This window comes from Gossypium raimondii, chromosome 12, assembly GCF_025698545.1.
Source record: "Gossypium raimondii isolate GPD5lz chromosome 12, ASM2569854v1, whole genome shotgun sequence".
In the NCBI taxonomy this organism is placed as follows: Eukaryota; Viridiplantae; Streptophyta; class Magnoliopsida; order Malvales; family Malvaceae; genus Gossypium; species Gossypium raimondii.
Window position 1 is genome coordinate 47,513,584 of NC_068576.1, and position 23,731 is coordinate 47,537,314.

Genomic DNA, 23,731 nt, shown 5'->3' on the forward strand with positions numbered 1-23,731 from the left:
AGCAAACACAAACACAAAGATGTTTGGAGGCAGGGTCTTTTTTAGCTTTTTAAAATTATAAATCGAGTGACGACACTATCTCAAGAACCAACCCACTTACGTTTTATATACTTTGAATGGGAGGGTGACAGCTAAAAAGAAACTAAAGGGCATGTCATGAGGAAGAGGAAGAGGAAGAGGCAGAAAACCCTAGCACTTTCACTTTTTCTTCTTTACCCAAACACTCCATCACTTAAAAGAAATTAAAAAGAAGAAAGTGAAGCAATCTCTCTCCACACATATATAATGGATACTTCCTGCCTGCCTCAAGCATGACCCCTATGTTTTATTTTAATTTCTCTGTCCATGAAATCCGAAGACAGAAATAGAAAATAAAGTAGGTTGGCTGGGTTCTTTTCCATTGCACTCTTCAAACAGGGAAAATATTATATAAAATAGAGATGTCACGTTATTTGTATTTTCATTTTTAATAGTTTAATGTTACATCAATATTTTTATTTTAAAATAAAAATCTTAAAATTCAGAATGAAATTATTGATTTCACATTAAAGAGGTAATTTTTTATTTTATACCATTTTTCCCTCTCCAAACATGTTCATGCTCATTTATTGTTAAATATATAGTAACAGATAAAAGAATTTTTTAAAAGATGATTCCTCCAATCAAAAATATATATTATTCTCTTCTAAAGAGATTTTTTTCTACAAAAACATCATCTTTTTTGTCCTTGTGAGCAGCATTAATTTTATCAACTTCAAAGATTCATCCAAAACAGAGTTATCTAATAAAAATATAAAATAACGTGTTTTTAATTTGAGTGATGAAGATGGAGTAAAATCTAATTCGATTTGAAAATTTGAATTAAATAGTTCGAGTTATTTGAGTTAATCAAGTTATTGGGGTTAACTCGAATAAAAAATTAAGTTTTTCAGTTTAACTCGAATATGAATTACACAATTCAAGTTATCCAAAAATCCGAATAAGAAAAGACAAAATTACGTCATTTTGAGTTAAAAGTCAAAACCATTCGGTTAAAAGGCAAAACTACGTCGTTTTGATAAATGTTTACTCATTAAGTAAAACCATTATATTTATTTATATAGTTAAATAATCTTGTACTTCGCCTACTAGTTAAATAATCGGTCCATGTAAACGCAACATTGAGTATAAATAATAGGATTTGTTAACTCGATTCGACTTGACTCGAAATTTTTTGATTCAAAAAAAAATTCAAATTGAGTTCAGTTGCTAAAATAAGATTCGTCAACTCGATTAACTCAAAATTTTTTGACTCGATTCAACTCGACTCAATCGAATATTCACCCCTAGTTCAATCTCTGAATCTTAAAAATTAAATTTTCATTATTATTTTATTATTTTTTCATATTTATTTTACAGCTCATAAAAAATAATTCTTTTAAAATTTTTACAGCTAATATTATGAATTATATTTATCGTGATCGATTTCTATAAATGTTTAAAGGAAAAAGGTTCGCTTGATGATTTGCCTCAATCTAAAACCACACCACTAAATCCAGCCCTACGTCTAGTATATTTTTTTCCATTGTATAGGACTCAAATTTGAAAGTAGGGCATTAGTTATTTACAAGAGTTAAACTATGGGTTTTATTTTAAATTAGTCCCTAAATTTTAAAATATTTTAATTACATCTTCAAACTATCTATGCTATATTAATAATGTATTTCTATCATTAAAATTGTTAAATAACACTTCAAATCTTATGTGACATAGTTTAAAAATTAAAACAAAAATAAAGAGAAAATCTCAAAGCCAATATTATAACATTCATTTTTCTTCAGATTTTTCATTTTAAACTATACAACATATGATTTATCATCTTATTTAATTATTAAATTAACGATTTTAGTTTAAAGATGTAATTATAATGTTTTAAAATGGAAGGTATAATTTTAAGATGTATGATGCTGGCCAATATAAACACATACAGGGGTATGTTGGTGAAAAGCTAGCTCTTCTCAAAGTTAAGCTCCACTTTATTTTGATTGATCCATGACTGTCAAAGAAAGTGGCTGAGCCAAGGGATTTGCAGAGGCATCCCTCTTTCTAAAATGAAATTTTTTTATTTATATATTTTATAATTTATAAAATTTTAAATTGATAATGGTAAAATTATATTTAGTTCTTTAAAAATATAAAAATTTAATTTAATATTTTAAAATTATAAATATATAGACTACTAAAATAATAAAATTATATTTTTACAAATAAAAATATATAATTTAATCTCGTCCTCCAAAATTTTCTAAATATTCTACCAGTTAAAGATTAATTAAATTTTACGTTACTCGCTAATTATATAGGAATATATGTTTATGTTTTTCATTGAATTAGAGCAAGGAATCAACAGTATATTAATTCACTAATTAAAAAATATTTTATTAAAAATAAAAATATTATATTTTTACATAAAATCCATATAAACCATTTAAATACAAAATATATTTGGCAGCTCAACCTAGAATTTTGTATAATTTTACAAATTCTCATATTTTCATTTCAATCATAATTTGATTTGATTTGATTTTTAATTTTATCTGAAACTTTTAATAGGTATATTTATTATATATTTGTATATATTAATAATATTGTTGATTGAGTTGATGTCGGATATTAACTTGGCATCAATATAAAATTGATGACAACACCATAATAAACAATTATATTCATTTAGTATTTTTAATTTGGCGTAATTTTATGTATAATTCCAAACCATATGTTTCACAGTTTATTGTCATTATTTTAAACACACCTCTATATTCTAAATATTTGATTTTTACACGCATACAAATATGATAAAATTTTAATAATATGATAAAGTTTTGTGTACAATTTTTCATATAAAATGTGCAAAAGATAAAAATACTATTATAATAATTTTTTTCATATCAAGAGCATTATAATAGTACTAAATTATGTCGCAACCACAAAAGTATTTTTAGAGCAGTGGTGGAGGCTTTTTACCTTAAGATCTATGGTTTAAATTCTAGTATTGTAGTCTGTTGTAAAAATATAATATTTTAAATATTTTATTTACTATACCAACTCAATTAAGAGCATTATGTTAGATATAATCCTTAAAAGATGGTATATTCGTATTTACTGAAAGAAATTTTAAGTATACTAGGTTGATGACATGTATAATTTGAAATAATTAATTAATGCCGTCCAAACACGTAGACAAATGGGAACCGGAAAGGACTTTGCGGCAAAATCACAAACATCTCCAGGCCTAATATATAGATCTTAACTAAGTATAGCGTAAATCCCATCATCCATTCTAAATTTCCAATCCCCTTTCTAATTCTCCCTCCATCGCCAGTATTAGTCTCTGTGTATATATATCTCACCTCCCATCCCATCTTCGTCTGCTAAATTTGGCTCTCTTACTGAAATCAAATAAAATGATGCCCCCTCAGCAAGACAGTAGCAATATCACCACCCATAATACTCCTGCCCCCATCATGCTCACAACCAGCCGGATGACGGAGAATTTCATTTCTGTTCACGCTCAGCCATCGGCTTCTTCATCCACCAACGTCGTCCCATGTTCTCCGCAGCATCCCATCCCATCCCAACAGGACACGCTAACTCCACTTCCATTTTCAGTTTCGTGTCAATCTTTACGTCCTGTAACTCTCAAGGTTCTTTATTCTCCACTACATATGTTGCACATTTGTTTGGCTAATACTGAATTAAGTAGATAAATAGTTATACATGTATTATAATTTTGATCCATAAAGTTGTTATTTACGGCTGTTGCAGTTTGAAGAAGTGGCATACACCATCCATTCCAGTGTCACAAGCGCAAGTTGTTTCTCCTCGCATAAACCCAAACAGAGAACAAATGTACTGAACGGGGTTAGCGGTGTCGTTCGACCCGGCGAGCTACTGGCAATGCTTGGCCCCTCTGGTAGTGGTAAAACCACCCTCCTCACTGCTCTCGGAGGTCGTTTAACTGGAAAGTTGTCGGGCACCATAACCTATAATGGGCGGCCATTTTCCAGCTCCATGAAGCGCAAAACAGGATTTGTGTCTCAAGATGATGTGCTGTATCCCCACCTCACTGTGTTGGAAACGCTGGCTTATGCTGCTTTGTTGAAATTACCGAAAAAGCTGACTTCACAAGAAAAGATTGACCAAGCTGAACTGATTATAGGGGAACTCGGCTTAGCAGGATGTAGGAACAATGTTGTGGGTGGGCCTCTTCTTCGGGGGGTGTCGGGTGGGGAACGTAAACGGGTTAGTGTTGGCCTGGAGATGTTAGTGAACCCCAGTTTGTTGATGCTGGATGAGCCCACTTCAGGACTCGACTCCACCACAGCACACCGAATTATGGTTACCTTACGCGGCTTAGCACGCGGTGGCCGGACTGTCATCACCACCATTCACCAGCCTTCAAGTGGGTTGTACAGGATGTTTGATAAAGTGCTGGTGCTTTCTGATGGGTATCCGATTTATTGCGGTCAGGCGGATCAGGCCATGGACTATTTCAGTTCCATTGGTTTCTCACCAAGTTTCAAATTTGTGAACCCTGCTGATTTTCTCCTTGATCTGGCTAATGGTAAGCAAGCCTCCCTACATTTTCTTTCTTCTTCTTTTTAATAGGTAACAGAAATTAAGTCAAATAATAACATCAACTTAATTGGACTCACTGATTCATGCTGCAACCTGACATGCTTGGTATATATATTATTAATAAAAGTCTGTATCATGCCGCCTATATGAGTATAACTATCTCAGAATTGACAATACAACTATATCAATGTTGCATACAGGAATTCAATCCATTTACACGTACGTTTTCCTCGAGTTAATAGGCTCCCTTGGGTCATGTAGTCCAACTCTAATTAAATCATTCATAGAAATAAACTCAAGGTCAATGATTTTAAGAAGTCAAAAAGGTAGTCAATTAATTAATTCTGGATTTTATTTTTGTTTCTTTTTTACTCCAACACTTTATGGATAATTGGAGCTCCACCATCCTCTTGATTTGTAAATTCTAATAATTTTATCATCTTTTTGGCTCCTCCCCACTTGGTCATTACTTAGCTTAAATGGTACAAGCAGTTACAATTTCACATGGTCTAATTGCTATTTTGCGGGAGCAGGTATAGCCCCTGATGTAAAACCGGAAGAGCAACTAGAGTTTCATGGCAGAGTAGACAACCCTGATGATCACAAATCCACTAAACAGTACCTAATATCTTCTTACAAGAAGAATATATACCCTATCTTGAAGGCTGATATCAATCAAAACTTGCAAGATTCGACTTTTTCAACAGTTACACCATCAAAATCAAGTAAGTTAAAAAAATCATTAATGGTCTCTCGTCCCACACAGGTTTAAATTAATTTCTACTAGGGCTTGTGTAAAGTGCAAGTATTTGCAGTGATGACGAGATTAGTTTGTGTGTACGCATGCAGGGGGTGGTGAGGTTGAATGGAACAGCAGCTGGTGGGAACAATTCAAGGTATTGGTGAGAAGGGGTGTACAAGAGAGGAAGCATGAATCCTATTCAGGCCTAAGAATATTTCAAGTCATGTCGGTTTCAATACTTTCAGGCTTCCTCTGGTGGCATTCTGATACTTCCCACATACAAGACCAGGTATCAATGCCATGACCTCGAATTCCAGCAAGAGTATAAAAATTAGTTCAATTTTGATTGACTGATGATGACAGAATATTAATTAATATTTTTGTTTGCAGGTGGGGCTTCTGTTTTTCTTTTCAATATTCTGGGGTTTTTTCCCTCTCTTCAATGCCATTTTCGCATTCCCACAAGAGCGGCCAATGTTAATCAAAGAAGGATCCTCAGGGATGTACCGTCTGTCCTCATATTACGTTGCCCGAACAACAGGTGACTTGCCGATGGAGCTTGTTCTGCCTACCATATTTGTAACCGTCACATATTGGATGGGGGGCCTCAAACCTTCACTAGTAACATTTGTACTCACCCTCTTAATCGTACACTTGAACGTGCTGGTCTCTCAAGGACTAGGACTGGCACTGGGAGCCATTCTAATGGACGTAAAACAGGCTACAACCTTGGCTTCTGTGACGATGCTGGTGTTTTTATTAGTGGGCGGATACTACATTCATCACATGCCTGCTTTCATAGCTTGGTTGAAATACATTTCCTTTAGTCACTACTGCTATAAGCTCCTGGTGGGGGTGCAGTACTCAGTGAATGAGGTGTATGAATGCGAGATTGGGAGGCGTTGCAAGGTCATGGATTTTCCTGCAATCAAGTATCTGGGCCTTGACAACAATAATAGGTGGTGGGACGTGGCTGCTTTGGCAATTATGTTGGCGGGATATAGGCTACTGGCTTATGTGGGCCTAAGAGTGTATGGAAAACCTCACTGACCACATCTATCTCCACCCAATTATTTACCTTGTTCAAAGTACGTAAAGTAGAATGAATTAAGATGGTCTTCGCCTCAATCATGCTCCCATTCAGTATGCTACTAATTAATCCAGCCTTGTTTTTCCTTAACCTGCATTTATTTATGCCTTAAATGATTAATTGATATCTAAATTATATTTATTATTGTTATTTTGCCACCTATTTTTCTTTTATGAGTAGTGACTAAATTATGTTTTCATTTATGGTAAAAAAGTTATATTTTTGTTATCCATGGTTTTTAAATTAGATTGGTGATGGAATTGATAGACATTCGATTTTTAATTTGATTGGTCCTTCTGATTCTTCCAATTTAATTAAATTATTAAAAATTATAAAATTAATATATATATATTAAAAATAGAGAAAATCTGATTTCACTCTATTTTTAACTCCATTCAATCAGTTTAAGTGGTTTGTGGTTTAATTGATCTAACCTCTCTTTCTGAATTATGATTGATTCTTAATTTAACCAATCCAAGTAAATTAATTAAGATATCATATGAAAAAAAAAAACAGATAAACATTATCATCTCTTATATATATTCACTTTATAAATTTTTTTCTTTCTTTCTTGTTCCTGTCATCTTTTTCTCACCTCTCACTAACATTGAAAGAAAACCCGAAACCACCATGCAACCTTCTGTTCATCGTCGCCAACCACTTCTACTTCACACCTCTACATGTAAAGAATTAGTGACCTGAACTAACAGTATTCTTTGAGCTTTGTGTGCTGTTTCAAGCACAGGTTCCCTTGGAATTGTAAGCCTCGGCTTGGTATCGGTGGCATTTTCTATCTTTACTTCCATCCTACTTAACCACAAAGAAATGATCAAAATGTTTCAAATGCAACACAGGTTAAAATCCAACAGCAGTTCCAAAAACTAAAGATAATTCAGGGGTATACTGTTGTAGGTGCCTTGTGGATGAAAGTGGTTTTGCTCATCAACAAAAAAAGTTTATTCAATAAACATGCAGCTGAACCATATTAGTAATAGAAATTAATGATAAATTTTCAAATACCAGTATCACAAATCTAATATGGGAAAAGCCAAAATCTAGTTTGCCTCTGTTTCAATTTTATCAGGTTTCTTACTTCGTATATAAAAAACACAACCCATAAGAGAACTTCATGAATATGATAAAAAAGGAGACAAAAACATTATAAAAGTAATAAAGATCCTAAAAGAATAAAGTGACAATGGATAAGTTTTCACCAGGAGGACCTGCTGGCTATGTTAACGGCACTCGGGAACAGATAACACGGTAGTTTTTGAAATTTTGGACACTTTCCAAAGGTGGACACGATAGTAGGACAGGTCTCAATATCATTTCAATTAATTAGATCAAAATTTGAAATACCAAAACCCAAAAAGATTTATCTTCATTTATATAGAGCGGTGGTTAAAGTTCTTGTTAGGCACTCATTTGACACATGTTTGAACAGTGTTACCTCATCCCCACGCTTAATATTATAGAATTGATATCTTCTACTTCTGTCGTATAAATTATCATTTTAATGATTCAGTTCTCCCATAATGATATCTATGCTACTTAGTATCATCATGACAAATGCTTAACAATACACAGGTAAACAGAAAGATAGACTGAGAAATTGAGAAATCTTTATTCCAGTCTTTATTGTGTACCATTACAATTATTTATAAACATTGTATGAGTTGGCTATTGCTAACAACCTTACTAACAGTATAACAATCTGAATGTAACAGAATAACAACCAATTCAATAGCTAAGGTTCCTTATACTATTAACATTCTTCCAACTTCTCTAACGGTAAGACTTGAAGACAATTTCGAAAGCGCACAAAAGACAAAACAGTCAGCGGTTTGGTGAAAATGTCAGCTACCTGATCACAAGCCGGAACTTCACCAACAACAAGTGATCCATTTGCAACTTTTTCATGAACAAAGAAGAGATCGAGCTCCACATGTTTGAACTTAGAGTGAAGAACAGGATTGGTTGCAACAGCAACTGCATTGAAATTGTCACACCAAATGGCAAGTAGATCAACAGACCTCAACTGTAGTTCTTGTAACAACGAGACTAGCCAAGTAACATCACTGGTAGCCGCAGCAAGACTCTAGTACTCAGCCTCAGCTGTAGATCGAGACACTATTTTTTGTTTCTTTGATGACCACGAGATAGGTGTACATCCAAAATACACACAATACCCTGTTATTAATCGTCGATCGTCAAAATCTAACCCCCAGTTGCCATCAGTATAACCCACTAAGGACAACCGATCAGAAGGATGAAAAACTATTCCAAAATCAATAGTGCCATGTAGATAATGTAAAATTCGTTTTAACGCAACCATATGCACATTAGTCAGAGCATGCATGAACTGACACACTCAATTTACAGCATAGGCAATATCAGGTCAAGTAAGAACTATATACTGTGAAGCCCCAACAAGACTCCTGTATTCAGTGGGATCACTCAGACGATCTCCTTCTTCTTTTGATAAAACCGAAGAACTAACCATAGGTGTGTGAACACTTTTTGCATTAGCTAAGCCACTTTTTGCAAGAATCTCTTGAATGTACTTGCTCTGACATAAATGAAGACTTCCATTGGACGACCGTGTAACTTCAACTCCAAGAAAATAATGGAGATCATCCATGTCTTTAAGCGAAAATTCACGATGTAATTGCTGAATAAAACCATCAATAGCGTCAGGAAAACTTCCAGTAACAATAATATCATCCATATAAACCAAGACATACAAAATGGAAGTAGATGTAACACGAGCAAATAAAGAAGCATTAGATTTAGACAAGACAAAACCAGCAGAAAGAAGAAAACTTTTCAATTTATCAAATCAGGCACGGGGAGCTTGACGAAGACCGTATAAAGCTTTAGTCAAACAACACACTAACTGCTCACCATTAGGTCCATATTGAACATACTCTGGAGGTTGTTGCATAAACACTTCATCAGTGAGATCTCCATTTAAAAAAGAATTATTAACATCAACTTGACGAAGTCGCCAGCCTTTAGAGACAACTTGAGCTAACATGACTCGAATAGTCGCAGGTTTGACCACAGGGCTAAACGTCTCCTTAAAATCACACACGGGAACTTGAGAACAGCCTTTGGCTACTAATCGGGCCTTTCGACAGGCAACAATTCCGTCATGATTTTTCTTAACTTTAAATATTCATTTACAACCAATAACCTTCCTACCAAGTGGCAAAGAGACAAGCTCCCAAGCAGAATTTTGAAAAAGAGCATCATATTCAGCTTGAGCAGCCTGACGCCATTCCAGATTGGCAAACGCTTCATCAATGTTATGAGGTTCGTAATTAGAAGCTTCAACAGAAAAAGTTTTAGGTTTGACAATCCCAGTTTTTGAACGAGTAACCATAGAATGCGTGTTGCTCGGATGCAGAGAAACAGACAGAATAGCAAACGGAGAAACATATGAAGATGATTAAAGAGCAGTGTTCGGAGGTAAGGATCCTGAATTGTCTGAAGAAGGAACTGAAACAAAAGAAGTTGTAGACGTAGCCAAAATAGATGACAAACCTAACTCTTGTTGTGAATCAACAACAACCCGATTATTTACAATGGGCACATAAGTAGAGTTATATGAACTGGACGAGGAGGAGTCTGCAACAGTCTTAGGAAATAGAAAACGACTTTCATCAAACACAACATGACGAGATAAAATAACTTTCCCATTAGAGATAAGACACTAATACCCTTTATGTTGAGAACTATACCCCAAGAACGTGCAAGGCTGAGATCGAAAATCTAGCTTATGAGACTGAAACGACAGTAAATACGGAAAACAATAGCATCTAAAAACCCAGAGATGATTATACGTGGGATCTTTGCCATGAAAAATAGAAAAGAGAGACTACCATTTAAAAATAGAGGTGGGAAGACGATTAATAAGATGAACTGCACAACAAAACTCATAACCTTAGAAATTCATAGGAACATTAGCCTATGCCAACAAAGTAAGTCCCATATCAACAATGTGTCCATGTTTGCATTTTGCCACACCATTCTGTTCAGATGTATGCGGACAAGAAAGCCGATGAATGATGTCATGTTTTGCCAAAACCGATTTGAAAGCACGATACTCACCACCCCAATCACTCTGGAACTGTTTAATATCATGCCTAAATTGATTTTTTACTAACCGCTGAAACTGAAAAAAGTAATCAATAGCTTGAGACTTACGCTAAATAAGATAGAGCCAAATATAGCGAGTGCACATATAAATGAATGACAAATAATACCAGTGAGTACCAGAAGCAACAAATGCAGGTCCCCATAAATCGAAAACAACCAAAGCAAAAGTTTCATTATATTCAATAGTAGAGGGATAAAATGACAATTTATGAAACTTCCCTTTTTGACATCCAACACACACATTTGAAAGACTAGTATTATTTAATAAAATCTGACATTTATCTAAAACAGACTTAACCATAGGAACAGAGGGATGGCCAAGTCTTCGGTGCCATAACGTAAAAGTATTACATTCTTTAGAAGGAAAAAAAATGCAGTACCGAGAACAGGAAAAGCCATTGCAGCATGAACTGAAGCAGCCGATGAGAACTTATAGAAACCATCACGAATGTGGCCCCGTAGTAAAATTTATTGAGTCTTGATGTCCTTAATAACACAGTAAGACAAGTGAAATTAAAAAAACACGTTATTCTCAATAGCAAACTTAGAAATAGATAGAAGATTCTTCTGTATTGTCGTCACACAAAGAATATTAGACAAGTGAGGTAATTTATTCTTTATGGGCAAAACAGAATGACCAACTCTCAAAATCTTGTTGGGAGTCCCATCACCCATAAAAAGAGGAGATATACTTAAGTACGAAATGGATTCATTCAAAGTAGAGGCCTCTCGACAAACATGGTGCGTACCCCCTGAATCTAGATACCAGGATGACGCCCCTACAAGCATAGGTATATAGGAATCATCACCAAAATTAGTTGCATTAACATTGGAGCCATTGGAATTCGAAGCATCAGACGTGTTAACATCGGGAATATGAGGCAACCCGACACCTGATGGCACTAAAACAGGAAAAACACGAGCACGTGGTTTTATTCTCCATGGAAAGTGGGACCCATATCCCGGTTCAGACTGATCATTATCAAAAAATCCAGAACACGAATCATGACCAACAGTCCCTGTAAATTGAACACAATTCGAATTTGGTTGAGTAAAATCAACAGTAATAAAATAACCCTCAGAACCATGGCCTTCGAATGATGGATCAAACTGACGACCTGCCATGCGTGGACATGGCTCAACTGCTGCGGAGAGACCCAAGTTATTTGAAGGCCCAACCATTGGCCTAGTAGATCCATCTCCAAAGTCTGCACCATAGCCTGTCGAGCCTGCCGAATACCTTACACCATGCCTAATAGACAGCCCAACAGCAGCATAACCTGCTAAACGCCCAAGGGAATTAGTACCAGGCCCAACAATTATCCCAAATGCACCGCTAGTGCCAACCCTAATGTTATAACCCTCAAAATGTTGATGAGCGGTAGACTGCAAATGTAACACCCCTAACCCGTATCCATCTCCAAAATAGGGTTATAGAGTATTACCAAAATTTACAAATTAATTTACAAACATTTCATTTCATCAAGCATTCATATTTATAACCAATCAAAATCAAAACATTAATGAGCTAATGTTGGCCAATTTAACTTATTAATGCCATTATAACCAGAATCATATCATCCAAAACTACTGATAGAACAAATGGATAGTTTGATATATCTTCGACAAGCTTCCAATTCAATCGAGCTTCCGATAATCATTTCAATGCATCTAATAATTATACATATTACCAATAAGAATTCAATTCCAATAATAAAACACATAGTTATATAATATTCATCACCAAATAACATTCACTTTAATTAAAATTATACAGAATATAGTTTATACGAACTTACTAGGCTAAATTGCGAAATACCAAAATTGAGGGACATTTTGGTAATTTTCTATTTTCCTCAATTTTCACCCAATCTTGACCTAAATTAATATTTCATTAAATTTATTAATTTAAAAATAAAAAATTCATTTCATGCAATTTGGTCACTTTTTGACATTTTATAAATTTACCCTTAAAATTTTACTTTTATTCAATTTAGTCTCGATCCTAAAACATGCAAATTAGCCATTTTAATGAAAACTCATGCTAGTTAAATAATTATATATTTTCCTCCTCCTCCTCCTCTCCATTCCACATCCTTAATGTATATAACATGCTTATATATAACATTATCTATAATTTCACTATTTATTTATATGTTCATTCAAAGCCGTCCACTTGAGTCATAGTCACCAAATTATTTATATCTTGAGCTACGGAACTCCGAATTAAGATCTGCTAAATTTATATGAAACTAGTCTCACATATATTCTTACCATAAAATTTTCAGAATTTATGGTTTAGCCAATAAGTACATTTTATTCTTTAAAGTCATCCATGTTCTGCTGTCTGATAGTTTTGACCCTTCTTCACTAAAAATTAATTGTCTCCTCGTACGGGATTCGGATGATGTTACCATTTGTTTCTATTGAAAATATACTAATTAAGGATTTAAAATTTTAAATTTAAGCCCCTAATTATTTTTCTCAAATTTTTTATGATTTTCCAAAGTCAAAATAGGGGAACCCGAATTCATTCTGACATTGTCTCACAAAATTTATTATATCGCATGATTTAAAATTCCATTACTTACACCGTTTCTTCTATGAGAAAATATACTAAATAAGATTTAATTTCATATTTTTTTCATTCTCTAATTCGATCTCCACAATTTATGGTGATTTTTCAAAGTTAACCTATTGCTGCTGTTCAAAACTGTTTTAGTGCAAGATGTTGATTACTAAGTTTATAACTCCCTTATTCCCTTTCTATACAATATTTCTCATCTCTTTGACTTATTTCCTTTCACTAATATATCAAGAACTTAAGACATTATATAAGAAAACTCTACTATAACATCATTTCTATGCTTTTTCAATAATATCAAACTTAAAAATATATTGAAATCTTGATGTTCTTACCTTGTCCTATTATTTTCAACCTTTAACTTGATTTTCTCTCTCCTCCAGCTTCTCTTTCTTGAATCTAACTTGATATTTTAGCTCCCCATAGTCTCATTGTTATCTTTCTCTCTTGATGGATATGAAAATTCTTTTGATTTCTAGGTGAAAATGGTAAATTTTTGGTGGAATGACCAAATTGTAAAGAAAGCAAAACTTTCTTTCTTTCTCTCTTCTTCTCACGTTGGTGCATGGGAAAAAATGGTGGGAAGGTGATTCTTCATCTTCCTTTTCTTATACATATACTAAATAAAATAATAATAAAATAATAAAATATTATTTAAAAATTAAATTAAAATATTAATAAACTAATATTTATTTATTTATTTAATCTAAAATATCTCCAACATCATCATTACCTTCTAGATTTCTCTCTCTTCTAATTAACCATTTTTCCTTTATAATTTTTAAAAATTCCATCATTGAGTCATCACTTAATTTGGTAAAATTACGATTTAGTCCTCAAAATTCTTCACATTTTCAATTTGGTCCTAATTCATCCATTTTCCTTAGTTTCTAGATTATTCCACCCTTAAAATATTTGCACCATTGGTCCTTCAACTTTTTCATATTTATACTTTACCCTTTAAATTTTGAGTATTTACTCTTAATCAACAAAACTTTTCTCATTTTTACGATTTAATCCTTTCTTGAATTAATATATCATAATATACTTCCCAATGTTGCCATAACTCAAAATTTCCATTTTTGTCATTTTATTTCCTAATTTTACTATATCAAGGATACCTATTTTCTTACTGTAGTAATTTTCGAGATATTACAGTAGTAATTTTCGGGATATTACAGCAGATAGGACACTGCAGCAGAAAGAGATCCATCCCACCATGGATTCGACTGGTTCGTCATCAACGAAAAACCATCACTAGAAGCCTTCATTGGAGCATACAACACAAAACCATCCATCACTGGCGCACCCGAACCATTATCAACCGACCTCGTCGAAGCTCTTGCCCCTGACGCCGGACCACCATACTCGCGATTGAAATTGTAATAGCACCATTGAGCCAAGTGTCCAAATTGGCCACATATCTGGCACTGAGCGTGAGATTGAAACCCTCTCCCTCGACTAACAGGCGGTCGACTACTGCGCCTAGAGTCAACAACCACTGGCATCTAAAAGGCCTCTACGAAGTGAGCATGCATCGGCAGCTCCTGAACCGCTCGAACCTACCTGCTTTCAAACTCCAACTGAACCTCCACAAAATGCTGAAACGGTAGAGGTTTGGACGAGAACGACGCAAGGGTGAAAACGACGTCAAACTTTGACAGCAGTCCGGCTAAAATGATTTTAACCTTCTCTGTGTCAGAGATCCGAGATCTGACCGCATCTATCAAAGCACACATGTTCTGAATCTTCGCAACATAATCCTTAATCGACATCGCTCCCTTCTTGATCAAATGAAAATCATGCCGAATCCGCGAGATCTTTGCGGCCGAGACGGCTGCAAACAACCGAGTAGCAATGGTCCAGACATCATTCACTGTTTTTGCATCGATAAAGCTAGATAAAACAGAAGGAGCAATAGTAGAAAAGAGCCACAAGGTAAGCAATTTATCTTGTTGATTATATGCTAATGCTTTCGGATTTTCCATCAAGGAACCATCTGACGACTGAACGAACCTCGGTGGAGCAAATTATCGTGCCGTCAAGAAAGGCAGTCAAGTTATAACCATCGGTGATGAGGCGAATGTGCTGCCGCCATTGCACAAAACTGTTATCATCAAGCTTTACAGTTTTGTGTCGAGGAAACGTTTGAATCAACTGATTGTTTCTAAATGTGGAGTGACATGATGGTGCAGCAGTAGAATCACTGGAAGCATTGGTAGCCATTTAGAACGCAAGATGACAGGTCTCCAAGAATTAGGCGACTGATACCATGACAAATACTCAACAATACACAAAGGTAAACAGAAAGATAGACTGAGAAATTGAGAAATCTTTATTCCAATCTTTATTGTGTACCATTACAACTATTTATAAACATTGTATGAGTTGGCTATTGCTAACAACCTTACTAATAGTATAACAATATGAATGTAACAGACTAACAACCAATTCAACAACTAAGGTTCCTTATACTCTTAACACATCATAATATCAACCAATTTTATTATTTTAACTAATTGAGGAAGAATTTGCAAATTGATAAAATCCAATGGGCAAAATTTCTATATCCAAGGAAAACCGCTTTAATCCCCGTAAAAAAATTCCTTAAAAAATTCTTCAAATTTAGGCTTCAACTCTCTTGACACTATCATTCACATCCTTTCTTTGCCTTATAAGTCGAAAGTTGCAATTTCCATTTCAGGATCATTCAATGAAATATTTGCAACTTCAAGTAAATTCTCTTCATCTATATTATCTCCACCAATTAATTTGTAATTAAAAAGTCAAAGTAAAAATAGTTTAATAATATGTTTAAATATAATTAATTATAAAAAAAAAAGAAGTTGCAAATCTATATCTCAAAATGAAGTTGGACCTGTTTTGTACTCATCAGTCTCTCAAGATAGCAAACAAAGATTTGAATGTACAAAAACCAAATCTTCAAGGGTAGACGATAACAATTTGTTCTTCTTGACTATTTGTATCAAGAAATAAGTATTCCAATTTCTTTCACAGCAAGATGAAGCTGCAGGCTATGAAAGAAGCCTAAAAGCAATGCCTTGGAACAAGAGTGTAGTTGCACCGTAGTTAGCTGACCAAGACAAGGGGTCTGCAATCACAAGAAAAAGCACCATATTTAGAATACATCCTTGGAATATCATCTTCATTAGTGAACAACTTTCGAAAACATTTATCTCTATGCAATGTTTGGGGCTTTTCTTGAAAAATCATCACTTTCGCCTTAAAAGTCATTTTACAGTACAATATTTCAGAACTAGCGAGTGAACCATAATTTACAGTATAATATCTCCATGAATATCTCTATATTTTTGATGCCTCAAACAATCTACACGCATAATTTAAACAAGAAGCATTATGCATGATTATCAATTGGTAAATAATTAATTTATATGTAAGATTTAGGGTGATAATGGGAGAAGTTGATGTAATCGTATTGGGAATATAATAGGAATAAATAAATAAAAGATGTACTTTCCCATTATACTATATTATAATTTACATATAGTAGATGGTAATAAAACTAAATAAATTAGAAATAAGCATTCAAACACGCCACATTAACAGTAAGACATATTTAAGATATCACCACACGATTCAGGAATAAGGATTATACAATTTTTTTATAGCATTAAAATAATAGTAAGAGGACCCAAAGTTATTGGACCAAAATTTTGATAATATTTCATAACGTTCAAATAGGAGAACAATGCGCTTCAATGCACTCGAACCCACGTCACAACAATGTCAATACCAATTGAGTTAAGACTCAATCGGCGTCGAAAATATAAATTATTTCCATTCAATTAAATCACATGTTTATTGTATACAAGTGTGGGGTAAAAGATAATAATAACACTTACAAAGTCAAAGATAAAAGAAGTAAATGAATACATATTATTTACCACATAGACAAATAACTTTATAAATTTGAATCATATTTTTCATACAGTATATCTAATACTATGCGATAAAAATATTTACAATATCAAATTTTAATTTTGACCTATTAAACCTAAAACAAAAACAAAAACATTACTACGTAAATCTCTACAAGATGTTACATTCGAATGAATATTTCTAAATCAATTGATTACAATTATTTAAAAGAAAAAATACTGATATATTTAAAAATATATTTTTATTCTTTTAAAAATGGTCACATGTTTTTCTTAAATATATATTTTAATATTTTATTATAGTCATATAGGACACTTGCCAATTTCCTAATCTTGTTTGTGGAGTCTTATGTTTAAAAATTGTGTATGAAGTAATAAAATTATTTCTCATTTTTGCATAAAATAAAATATAGTTATGTTACAATAAAACGAAATAATAAAATAATTTAATATACCATATTTAAGTAATTAAATACCCATGATCTAGTTTACTAGTTGTATGTAAAATTACACATACCAAATGCATTAAATATAATTTTATATATTACTATATAGTTACTAACTTTAAGTAAATCGTAAACCAATTTATTTGGAAAATGCTTGAATTTAAAAAAGTAAAAATATTATTAAGGGTGTTTTAATTTTTTATATAAAATCAATAAAGAAAAAATAATTTAAACATTAAAAAATCCTTAAATATAGCCCTTCAATCTAATAAGAAATTAAGATGTTTAAAGCTTGGCCAAATTTTTATTTATTTATTTAAACAATAATATATATTATCTGTGGATAGATGCTAAAAATGAATGTTAAGAAAATTGTAAGCAAAGCATCTGAATCTGATACCGTAAAATAATTACTGAGAGTAGTTAAAGTTGGTGTGATCATCTCATGTTGCATGTTTGATGCCAGTTATTCCATGTTCTCTTTTAACTTCCACCATCTCCTCATTGCACGATTCTAATTCCTTAGCCAATAGCCACTCACCTCAGCTGTAAAACTCTCCCTTATATATACAATTCAACCATACATGCAGAAAACAGAAAATTGCATTTTCCAAGAGGTAGCAATGGCGTCAGTCAAGGCTGCTGGCACTCAACTCTTTGGGCAGGTCAAGAAGGAAGCCACTGATGCTTCCTCCAAGTCCAAACCCGCTGCTTCCAAGCCCGCCGCCAAAAAGGCTGCTCCAAAGCCTCAGGAACCTAAGAAGAAGAAGGTATACACCTTCGTTACATACACATATAAATATTCACCTTTGATGATATTATTTTCTGAAGAATTAAGGACTCACTTGCTAATTTCTTTTGTATCTCTCTGCACTTCAGGGAAAAGGTGGGAAAGCAGCGACCAAGCAGTAGTTACCAGCCCCAAGTCAAGCGCAGACTTTTATGACTTCAGACCCTGATGATCTAAGTTAATAATACTATACATGCATATGTTATGCTCAGGAAACTTAATTAATTAGGGTTTCTTGTAAGTTATGGTGAGAAAGATATTGCGCTAGTTAAATAAAGACAGCATCTATGTAATTATCATTACCAAGGGTATTACTTTTATATATATCATTCATCCATCCACAAACTAGATTCAACATCACTTCTAATATTCAGTTTCAATTTTGGCTAACAAATAAAATTCCATTGTTTGCTAACACTGCCAATTTTCGATTTTTGGTAACCTTTTCTAAAAATTTTAATTATTTTTATCAGTTTTTAATCTTTAATCATCGATTTTAGCATTTTTTAAATTTCATTTTTGCTTATGTTTTTGCATTTGAAAATTTTAATTATTTTTAAGTAATTTAATTAAAATTAAATTAAATAAGAGATGATATCATTATGATTGAGTGTATAATAATCTTTGCATTTCTTTAAAAACTATAATGATGTGACATTATTTTATTGATGCTTAAAACTATATATTTTAGGATAATCCTGATATAAGTTATTCTCATCTATAATATATATAAAAGCAATGGTAAAACTTTTGAACCGATTTAAAATATCTTTTATTTTTATCATATTAATAATTTGACATTTAAAAATATTTATAATTTAATTTAAAATTATGAGTTATAACTCTATTTAAAAATAAGTTGTGATAAATTTATTAACTCTAAAATAGAGTTATAACTTAAATAAAAGCCTAAGTATACTCACTAAAGTCGAAATAATGAATAATTATGGTTAAAATATTATTTTAAAAATTCTGAATTACTTTAATTTTTTCATATTTATTAACATAATAAAATAAAATTATAACTTGAATAAAAATCTAAGTGTATAAATAGAAATTAATTTTATCTTTTAATTATTATTTACTTAGTGTTAAAATTATATATTAATTTAAAGTTAAATTTAGATTTATAAATAACACCTCGCATCAATATTTTAAAAAGCAACTGTTGTAAAGTAAAACTATTTGTGGCTTATGTTCATAAACATATGGTAGATTGTTTCCTCAAAATAAAGTAAAAGAAAATAATTAAATATATAGTTGTAGAAAATAAAAGGTAATCATTTGGTACTAATGAATATTTTTAAATTCATAAATTGAGTTGAGATTTTACCACATATTATATTTATTTAGACATTACAAAATTTCAATATTTCTTGTAGATTTAATTTACCGAATAATTATTCCATAATAAAATTCATCACTTATTGGAGAGGGTTGCAGCATGATAGCTCCTGTCGAGGGGGACAGTTGAGAAATGTAGAATATCTTCCACCAGGTTTTCTCATAGGTTACTAACTAATTGAAACTGATTACCAATTTACGATAAAAACCCATATTAGACATCCAAGACAGAACATCCGCCATACCATTCGCAGCTCCATTGGATGTCTCCCCTGAGCACCACCATGCTTGGAATAAAACATTATCCACTACCAATATCTCTCTTCTTCCAGCATCAAATTCTTCACATTTATTCCACAATACCCATGGCTTACTATCATTATGATATGGAAACAACACTCTTGTTTCACTCTCTATTAGTAACGTCCCATTTCGGCTTGAATTCAAGGGTTCTTGACACAATTTTCTAAGGTCCCGTTGCTCGATACCAGACCCCGTTTAGATTATCAACTGACGGGTTATGCTCCTCCCATCTAACACTAGGACTTGGGTCCAAAATTTGAATACACTTCACCTTGATCCAATTCCTCACCACCCTCAGCATTCCAAAGCCTCACCCCATTGTTTGTTATAATCTTCTTTCACACACAGGCCTCAAGTCAAAAACCATTACCACCTACCATTTCCTCATAACCCAACTCTGCATCGCTCTCCAGCAAATCATGATTACCGCCGGCCACCACATTAATTGCTTCATTCTCAACATCGAAGCACTTGTTTCCTCTTTCCCATTGTTTCAATTGTTCATCTTCTTCTCCTTCCATGGCAACTGAAGTTTTGCTGCGAGTCTCCTCTGAGCTGTTTCCCTTATCCAGCTTACAGCAGCATCGACCATTGCCCTAAAAATAGATCAGTCTCATAAACGGACTAAACTGAATAGCATTTCTGGCTTCTAATACTTGAAAATCTCATAAATTCAATTAATATTGACAAGGAACAATTTGGATATTTACCAGGGTAAAACAACTAGGTTCCAATGTTCCCTGATCATCTCCAGGCAATGTTTTAAAAGATGCATGTGTAACCTCCCTAATCCGGCCTAGACGTTAGACTCAGATTTGAGAGATTCCATTGGCCACCGGGATGATCCGGTAAACTATCGGAGTTTATAAAACAGTTATTTTAAAACATTAATTTATTTCGAGAAGAAGAGATGGTCTATTTTTAGAAAAACTATAAGTTATCAAAACCGATTAATTCTAACATTTTTCTTGTTACGGTGATTATTTTTGAAAATTCAGTTAGTCTAATTATTCTTTTAAAAATTTATTTATAATTTGGCAGCGAAAAAGTGATATTTATCTTAGTTTTAATAAAAACCATATTTCATGTATAATAAATTAAAATCCACATTTCAAAATTTTAAAATTAAATTAAAGAAAACCTAAATCTCATGCATGTCATATCAAACCAAAATCAAAAGTCCCATGCCCCAGTTCGAGTATAAAACCATATAGTCTCCAAATAATAAAATTATCAAATAATATATTTAAAATAATTTAATAAGCAAAACAAAACCAAGTCCCTCCAGATGTCGAGTCTGTGTCCTAACTTGGTAGGTGATCTGTAAAGATGAAAATTAAAAGGGGAGTGAGCTATCAAGCTCAATGTGAGTTCTGTCACAAGCAGTACAAACAGTCGATAAATCATACTAAATAATAACGCATAGAATAACGACAATCAAATAGCAAATCATAGTATTGGTTTTATTTCAGAATAACCATCTATAGTATCTTAGAGAATTCATGATAACAATTTCAAAATATCAGTTTTATTTCAAAGCACTCAACAATTTATTCATAAGTGTAAATATGTCATCCCAGAAAATCAAGTTTGTATGCACATGCTTAATGAATGTTATACAGTTTCAATTTAACAGAAAAGATCTTACCCCACCGCTACACACCACAATGGGAGTTCCCTAGAACTTCAATCACCTACACACCGGGTTGTGGTTTTAACCACTAATAGTTTGCAGATAAATTGTCAGTGGCTGTGGACACATAGCAAAAACATTGTAGATGAAATCTACTTATGGTTGTGGTTACACAGCAAAATAATGCAGGTAAAAATTGTCACTGGCCATGGATGCACAACATGTTTGTAGATGATAGCTGTCGTTGGGTTGTGGATGCACAGCAAAAATATTGTAAATGGAATCTGCTTTTGGTTGTGGGTTCACAGCAAAAAACATCGTAGACGGGATTTGTCTATTGCTGTGGGTACACAGCAAAATAATGCAGATAAACTGCCTATACTTCCTTAATACATAAAACCATATAGTCTCCAAATAATAAAATTATCAAATAATATATTTAAAATAATTTAATAAGCAAATCAGAGCCAAGTCCCTCCAGATGTCGAGTCTGTGTCCTAACTTGGTAGGTGATCTGTAAAGATGAAAATTAAAAGGGGAGTGAGCTATCAAGCTCAATGTGAATTTCGTCATAGCAAGACAAACAGTCGATAAATCATACTAAATAATAACGCATAGAATAACGACAATCAAATAGCAAATCAGAGTATTGGTTTTATTTCAGAATAACCATCTATAGTATCTTAGAGAATTCATGATAACAATTTCAAAATATCAGTTTTATTTCAAAGCACTCAACAATTTATTCATAAGTGTAAATATGTCATCCCAGAAAATCAAGTTTGTATGCACATGCTTAATGAATGTTATACAGTTTCAATTTAACAGAAAAGATCTTACCCCACCGCTACACACCACAATGGGAGTTCCCTAGAACTTCAATCACCTGTACACCGGGTTGTGGTTTTAACCACTAATAGTTTGCAGATAAATTGTCAGTGGCTGTGGACACATAGCAAAAACATTGTAGATGAAATCTACTTATGGTTGTGGTTACACAGCAAATAATGCAGGTAAAAATTGTCACTGGCCATGGATGCACAACATGTTTGTAGATGATAGCTGTCGTTGGGTTGTGGATGCACAGCAAAAATATCGTAAATGGAATCTGCTTTTGGTTGTGGGTTCACAGCAAAAAACATTGTAGACAGGATTTGTCTATGGCTGTGGGTACACAGTAAAATAATACAGATAAACTGCCAATACTTCCTTAATGCATATTGTCCCATCCCATGCAACGCAATATAACATGTTCAAATAGATCAATACAATAGCATTTGATATACTTTTAACACAACAATATAGTAGCACTAGTATGCTCATAATAGCTTGATTCAATAGCAATTAATATGCCTTAGACGAATCAATTCAGTAGCAAAAGTCATGCTTTTTATGTGTTCAGATGAATAGTAACATAAGGCATGTTGTACATACGATCAAAAATATCGATACAATAGTTATATATAAATTGTTCACAATTTATGCAACTATGCATATAAATACCATGATAATTCAATCAATCATGGATTCTAGCATAAATCATATTATTAAGGACTTAATTGAACAAAACTAAAAGCTTAAAAAGTTTAGGAATCAATCAAAGACTAAACTAAACAAAACATAAAATTCTGGGTCAAAACTATAAGTTTTGAAAAATAAGGACACACGACCGTGTGAGATGCTATAGACCATGTGAAGGGTGCTACACAACCATGTGGCCAGGCCGTGTAACAGATTATGGCCATGTGGAAATTGTAAAATTAAGCTACAGAAGAGACATAGTCGTGTGGCAAGTCATGTGGTTCACGAACTCCACTAGGGTTTCTAGGGCACATGGTCATGTGGTGGGTCGTGTATTCACCTATGTGGTAGATCGTGTAGAAGAGTCTGTGTAACACCCCTAACCCATATCCGTCACCGGAATAAGGTTACGGAGCATTACCGGAGTTTATAGATTTAAAAACAGTTTACACATATCATTTACTATTCATAACCGAAATCAAACATATTCAATCATAATGTCCCTTGAATGGGTCATCGAGACCCAATTTATGCTTCAGAAACAAGTCAGGACTAAATCGAGAACTTAGAGAATTTTTTG

At 33.1% G+C, this 23,731-nt stretch overlaps 1 protein-coding gene and 1 long non-coding RNA gene across 2 annotated transcripts; both read left to right on the top strand.

Annotated features, from left to right (window-relative positions):
* The first annotated feature begins 3,303 nt into the window (after positions 1-3,303).
* Positions 3,304-6,599, top strand: LOC105764587 (ABC transporter G family member 21). The gene is made up of 5 exons (XM_012583221.2): positions 3,304-3,683; positions 3,805-4,603; positions 5,151-5,342; positions 5,467-5,648; positions 5,750-6,599. Exons 1-5 carry the CDS (start codon positions 3,444-3,446, stop codon positions 6,407-6,409), a joined length of 2,073 nt encoding a protein of 690 aa, XP_012438675.1. The 5' UTR covers positions 3,304-3,443; the 3' UTR covers positions 6,410-6,599.
* Positions 6,600-17,959: 11,360 nt separating this feature from the next.
* LOC105764588 (uncharacterized) lies at positions 17,960-18,652 on the top strand. Its single transcript, XR_001124665.2, has 2 exons — positions 17,960-18,330; positions 18,440-18,652. It is a non-coding gene; the product is annotated as an uncharacterized LOC105764588 (long non-coding RNA).
* Positions 18,653-23,731: the final 5,079 nt, after the last annotated feature.

What these genes read in the sequence shown, in the direction of transcription:
- LOC105764587 (XM_012583221.2), top strand. Translation starts at nt 3,444, where the DNA reads ATGATGCCCCCTCAGCAAGACAGTAGCAATATCACCACCCATAATACT. An exon ending in TCTCCTTGATCTGGCTAATG is followed by an intron (nt 4,604 to 5,150) that starts GTAAGCAAGCCT and finishes TTGCGGGAGCAG; the next exon opens with GTATAGCCCCTGATGTAAAA. An exon ending in CTTCCCACATACAAGACCAG is followed by an intron (nt 5,649 to 5,749) that starts GTATCAATGCCA and finishes TTTTGTTTGCAG; the next exon opens with GTGGGGCTTCTGTTTTTCTT.